The sequence below is a fragment of the Aptenodytes forsteri genome, unplaced genomic scaffold (genome assembly GCF_000699145.1).
Source record: "Aptenodytes forsteri isolate BGI_AS27 unplaced genomic scaffold, ASM69914v1 Scaffold142, whole genome shotgun sequence".
Taxonomy (NCBI): Eukaryota; Metazoa; Chordata; class Aves; order Sphenisciformes; family Spheniscidae; genus Aptenodytes; species Aptenodytes forsteri.
The window spans coordinates 4,119,891-4,125,569 of NW_008794598.1; the positions used below are offsets into that span (position 1 = coordinate 4,119,891).

The 5,679-nt window shown below is 56.8% G+C and overlaps 1 protein-coding gene across 1 annotated transcript; it reads left to right on the forward strand.

Annotated features, from left to right (window-relative positions):
- Positions 1-610: 610 nt before the first annotated feature.
- Positions 611-4,194, forward strand: LOC103893708 (gastricsin-like). The gene is made up of 9 exons (XM_009272932.1): positions 611-690; positions 829-979; positions 1,489-1,606; positions 1,893-2,011; positions 2,628-2,827; positions 2,992-3,114; positions 3,195-3,339; positions 3,669-3,767; positions 4,042-4,194. Exons 1-9 carry the CDS (start codon positions 611-613, stop codon positions 4,192-4,194), a joined length of 1,188 nt encoding a protein of 395 aa, XP_009271207.1.
- The last annotated feature ends 1,485 nt before the right edge of the window (positions 4,195-5,679 follow it).

Genomic DNA, 5,679 nt, shown 5'->3' on the forward strand with positions numbered 1-5,679 from the left:
TTCTTTGGGGTGTATTAGCAGAGCTGGAGGGCAGAAGGGGCAGGATGACAAAAGGACAAATACCTGGCAAGAGAGACATCTTTGGGGGTACGTGCTGGTTCCCAGGAGTCTTGGAGCTGGGCTGAAAAACCACCCCTGCTCTTTCCTGCTAGCTGTGTTGAGGGAATTGGATGTAACAGTCTGTAGACTTGGATGGAAGAAATACCGCCGGCCCGTGGCACTTCCTTGGCTGCCTGGATGAGTCAAAAGAGGAATACCAGCATCATAAGTTTCTGTTTGCTGCAAAGGGTGTGTTTTGCCTTTGTTTTTTGGAAAGATCAAGCTGGTGCTGAAGGCAAAGGAAAATACTTTAACTTCTTGATAACAACAGAATTTTGCTTTTTATCAAACGTCACATATTTGGTCTCGGTATCAGAGGTACTGGCCAATCTGTTGGCGCCCGAACGGCCAGGTAAGGAGGCATAATAAGGGTGGCTGCGGTGATAAATACACCGCAAGCGTTGGCGTTGGGTGGGTGCCGTGATAGAAGAAAGGGGTGTCTGGAGGCGGGGGCTAGCACAGCTCCTGGCTATATATTCCCTGTCCTGGCCGAGGTGGTGCAGGAGCTGCCATGGAGCCACCAGCACCCGGGGCCACGCGGTGGCTGGTGCTGGCCCTGCTCTGCCTCCGGCTTGGGGAGGGGATGGTGAGGTGAGCCCCGGGGCGGGATGGGTGCGAGGGTGCAGGATCCGGCTGCGGAGCGGGGCTCGCCCTCGGCACATGGGGGTACACACGTGGATGGGGCCGCCCGGCCGCTCAGCATCTCGCTGCCGTCTCCGTCCTGCGCAGGATCCCCCTGAAGAAAGGCAGGTCCATGCGGGAGGTGATGAGAGAGAAGGGGGTGCTGGAGGATTTCCTGAAGCAACTCAAAGGGGACCCCGGTAGGAAATACCAGCTCAGTAACACTGTGGCTTATGAACCGCTAACGAACTACCTGGATGTAAGTATTTAAAGCTTTTCCTTCCTCCCCTGAGCCACCCGGCTCCGGTTTTTGGGGATGCCCTCCTCCTCCTCTCCTGGCTACCTGCAGGAAGCTCTGCAGTGGGTGGCTCGGCTCCCTCCCTGCTCGTGAGTCGAGGGGCTGTGCTGGGCGCCGGCAGGAGTTTTGCTGTCTTTGTAGCCCGGCTCCGAGGGCTGGGTGATGTTGGGAGACGAAGGCAGGAGGCAGCACGTCTTATCCTGAATTGATTTCCCTTCTCAGAAAAAGGAGAGTTTGATGGTTATACGGCAGATCTCCTACTCCTGGCCTTGATGCTGACTTTGTTATGTCGTAGGCAAATCATTCCCCCTTTCTGTGCTTTAGCTGCCCTGGGTGCACTCAGGGACTACGAGCCCTTCCTACAACGCCGTAATGGTTTGGGTTTCTCAGCTAGCAGAGGGCAGAGAGCTGAAAAGCCTCATTCAAAAAAACAGGCAGAAACAGAAATCCGCCCACGCTCTTGTTCACAGTCCTTCTACTTCGGGGAGATCAGCATCGGGACCCCCCCACAAAATTTCCTGGTGCTCTTCGACACCGGCTCTGCCAACCTGTGGGTGCCCTCCACCTACTGCCAGACTCCAGCCTGCGGTGAGCATCCCTCGGGGGACACAGCGGTGTGGGGGGGCCGGGGCTCCCCACCCATCGGTATTCTTGGACATCCCTTGCACGCTGCGGGCTGGCGCTACGGGAGGGAAATCAGTGAGAGCCGATGGGGTTTGGTGTTTGCTCTCCGCTCGGTGGCACCGGTGGGGCTGGTTTTGGATGGTCCCTTCCCTGGGAAGCCCCTTGCTGCGGATTTCTGCCCGTGTGGGGACAGGGATGCTGAACCCAGGGCAGGATGTGACCCGGGGGCTGTGACCTTCTCTCCGTGCAGTAAATCATGCCACGTTCAACCACAGCCTGTCATCCACCTTCTCGGGCATCGGAGTGACTTACACCCTGATCTACGGGTTCGGTGACCTGTCGGTGGCTTTAGGGTATGACACTGTGACAGTAAGTGACTTCTGATGTGTTGGCGCGTTGCTGCGATCAGGGTAAGAAGTGACCGCGCTTGTGATCAGTCCAATCCGGTTAAAAATTTAGGGGGTAGCTGAAAGTACCTTCGTATTTTGGATATTAGTGCCTGAATCTCCCATGTAGAGTTTATGTCTTGTCAGCATAAATTTACTCGGAGACTGGGATCTGCAAACAAACTCAGTCCGAGTCCTCTGGGCTTTTCGCCACTGCTTTGGGCTAAGGGATATCTTTGGCCGCAAGTGCTTTTTACACTGATGGCTGAGCTTTGTCATTACGGGACATAAGAAATGTTCTGTTGTGAGACTTGCACGCAGTGAAAGTGTGATTTTAAACTAATTTAACTGAGGCAAACGGGTTTTGTCGGTATTTTTATGAAATAATAAGGGTGATGGGACAAAGACTATGAGCCAGGCTGGTCCCGACTCCATCTCCCGTCTGCGATGGGGAAGAGCTCAGCACCCCTCAGTGCAGATTTACCTTCGTGACGTTCCTGGCCACCCCGCCTCTCCCCAGAAACTCCCTGGTGGGATGTTGCTGTCAAGGGGGATTTCCAAAACGCCGACGTCTCCCAGCATCTTTCCTCTCCCTCTAGATCCAGAACATCGTCATCAGGAACCAGGAGTTCGGCCTGAGCCTGGATGAGCCCAGCAGACCCTTTTACTACCTGGACTTCGATGGGATTTTGGGCATGGCTTACCCGGGCGTTGGCATCGGCGGTTACAACACGCTGATGCAGAACATGCTGCAGCAGAGCCAGCTCGACGAACCCATCTTCAGCTTCTATTACTCACGGTGAGACCTCTGACAGCGGGTCTCTCTCTTGCACAGACACAGCCTGGATCCACCCTTTCCTTCATTCACCCTCCATCCACATGTTCTCCCCACACACCTGTATGCTACATCGCTTTCTGCTGAGCAGCCTGCCTGATCTGGCGTTTAATTTTGTGTCTTTCCAGCAACGCGACATATAGTTACGGTGGGGAAGTCATCCTCGGAGGGGTTGACCCCCAGCTGTACTCCGGGGAGGTTTTATGGGCTCCTGTGGTCCAGGAATTGTACTGGAAAATTGGTATCGAGGAGTAAGTGCTGCACCGCGGCTCGGAGTGGGTCTTGGAGCGGGGGGAGCCTTTTCTGATGCCTTTTCTGCTGCTCTCTCCAGGTTCACCATCGGGCTGTCAGCCACCGGCTGGTGCAGCCAAGGCTGTCACGGCATTGTGGACACCGGGACGTTCCTTCTGACTGTCCCAGGACAATTCATGTCAGCCTTTCTGCAGGCACTGGGTGTGGAGGAGAGTGACGACGGGGTAGGTGGGAAGGATGCCCTGCACACACGAGGGGCTGATGCCGTGGGATGAGGACACAGCTGGGTGGTAATGCTGAGCTATGGGGGGCTCCCGGCATCTCTGGAGCAAAACATCTCACCTGAAACAACACTGCAATGGTGTATCTCTCCTTGCAGTGCTGTAAAACAAAAATAATTCTTCCAAACATGATAAACCGGGGTCAGCACAGCCCTGCCACAGTCGGAGCTGTGCTGACCCTTAGGGAGCATGGCCGGGGTTACAGCCGGAGGAAGGACGGTGCCCAGCCCCGGGGGTCCTGACCCCTCTGCCCCTCTCTGCTTCTTTTGCAGTTCGTCGTCGACTGCAGCAACGTCCCGAGCATGCCCACCCTCTACTTTGCCATCAGCAGAGCCCAGTTACCGCTGCCTCCCTCTGTCTACGTCTTAAACGTAGGTGTGATTTCATCGTTCCCAACACGCGTTTGCCATCATAGGGCAGTTTTGCCCAGGAGAAAGTCAGAGTTTCTTTTCAAACACAGAAGCTTCCAGCAGCCTGAGCGCCATATTTCCCAGCACCCGATTTCACGGTGCTTTTGCATGCCTGTATGTGACTGTAAGGAGGGTCTAATCCTGCTCCCAGCCAAAGCAGCCACGAAGGCGCAGGCAGCACAAATCCCCCGCACTCCTCACTGGCACTGAAATTTGCTCCTTTTCCCCCCGACAGAACGACGGCGTCTGCACCGTTGGGGTCGAGAGCACGTACGTGCCCTCTGCCAGCGGCCAGCCGCTCTGGATCCTCGGCAACCTCTTCCTCCGGCAGTATTATTCCATCTTCGACCTGGCCAACAACAGAGTCGGCTTTGCCCTGTCAGCCTAGGCATGCTGAGCATCGCCCGGGGGATAATTTGTCCCTGCAGCACCTTATCCTCTCTTGGACCCGTGTACGGTGATGAGTAGTCTCCAAATCTCCTGTAGCGAATAAAGGGCTGCAAATCTATCTGCCTCGTGTCTCATCTGGCTGCGGCTGAGCAGGATCTGGCACAGCTCTTCTTAATAAAACAACAAAGTCCGAGTTCATGCTCGAGGTTTCCAGGCGCTGCCTGAGCTGGGAGTTTCAGATGTGCATGGAGCCTTTGAATTTGCAGCGATGACAAATTTGGGGTCGCCTTTTTGATTGGGACCCGGATCCCCGCTGCAGCTGGCAGGCTGGCTGGGAAACCGGGATGACCGGGAGAAATTCAAGCTGCACCGTGTGATCAGCTGTGGTTTGAGGACGCCAGGGCTGAGCCGGTGCGGTCGCTGGAGGCTTCAGAAACCGGTTCGGAGCAGGATGTGCAGAGATAGGGAGCTGCGTGTGAACAGCTCTCGGTTCATCAGGTTTGGGGGAATTGCCCACACATATTTGCAAATAAATTAGGGATTAAAAAGCGTCATGCAAGGACACTCAGGCTGAGGAAAACGCCCTGGTTTTGTTCTCGAGGGTTAAATCTCTTCATTGCTGCAGCCTCAAAGGATGGGTGATGTGACCAAAGCTTGGGGTGTCTGGATCCCCCCCAGGAAGAGCTGCTGGATGCAGTGTCAGACAGGTCAGGCCAGTGCCGGGTGCCCGGACCGGACCCGAGAGGCTGGTCCTCGAGGTCCAGCATGGGGCGATGCACGGGTGATGCAGCGCTGAAGGGCCCATCGCTGTTGTCTGACACCCATCTCCTGGTCAGATGACAGTCACCCCACTGGGGCATGTGACCGCCCGTTAAATCTGCTGTTTCCAGCCAAATCTGCCACGGCGGGGCCTGCAGAGCAGGGAGCTCCCAGCCACTGAGAGGGAAACGCCGTCCTGCTGCCACGGGCAGCCCGGTGGCAGGGTCACACTGTGCCCTGGGGACTCGGGGCGCAGCGGGGCTTGCTGCCTCTGGCTGGGCAAGGTCCCCACTGCTCCCTCCTGTTGCTGCCCCCAGTCCCCGGAGAGTTCATCTCGCACTAAAAGCTCCGCACTCCCCGCACAGCTCCCCCGGCAGCTGCCAGACCCCCAGGGTCCCGTCTGGAGGGGGCCAAACACCCCCGTGCCTCGAGCCAGGCACATGCTGCTGGGGCTCCCCACCACCCTGCATGTCTCCAGGTCACTGCTAACCTTCCATGGCTGCAGCAAGCCTCTGGCACCAGTGCAAGGAGCCGCACGACCCCGGTGCAAGGAGCCGCACGACCCTGGTGCAAGGAGCTGCGTGACCCAGTGCAAGGAGCTGTAAAACCCTGATGCAAGGAGCTGCACAACCCCGGTGCAAGGAGCTGCACGACCCAGTGCAAGGAGCTGTAAAACCCTGATGCAAGGAGCTGCACAACCCCGGTGCAAGGAGCTGCACGACCC

Coding starts and splice junctions, on each gene's coding strand:
- LOC103893708 (XM_009272932.1), top strand. CDS start 611: ATGGAGCCACCAGCACCCGGGGCCACGCGGTGGCTGGTGCTGGCCCTG. Junction 980..1,488: donor CGCTAACGAACTACCTGGAT/GTAAGTATTTAA, acceptor TCTTGTTCACAG/TCCTTCTACTTCGGGGAGAT. Junction 3,768..4,041: donor CCTCTGTCTACGTCTTAAAC/GTAGGTGTGATT, acceptor TCCCCCCGACAG/AACGACGGCGTCTGCACCGT.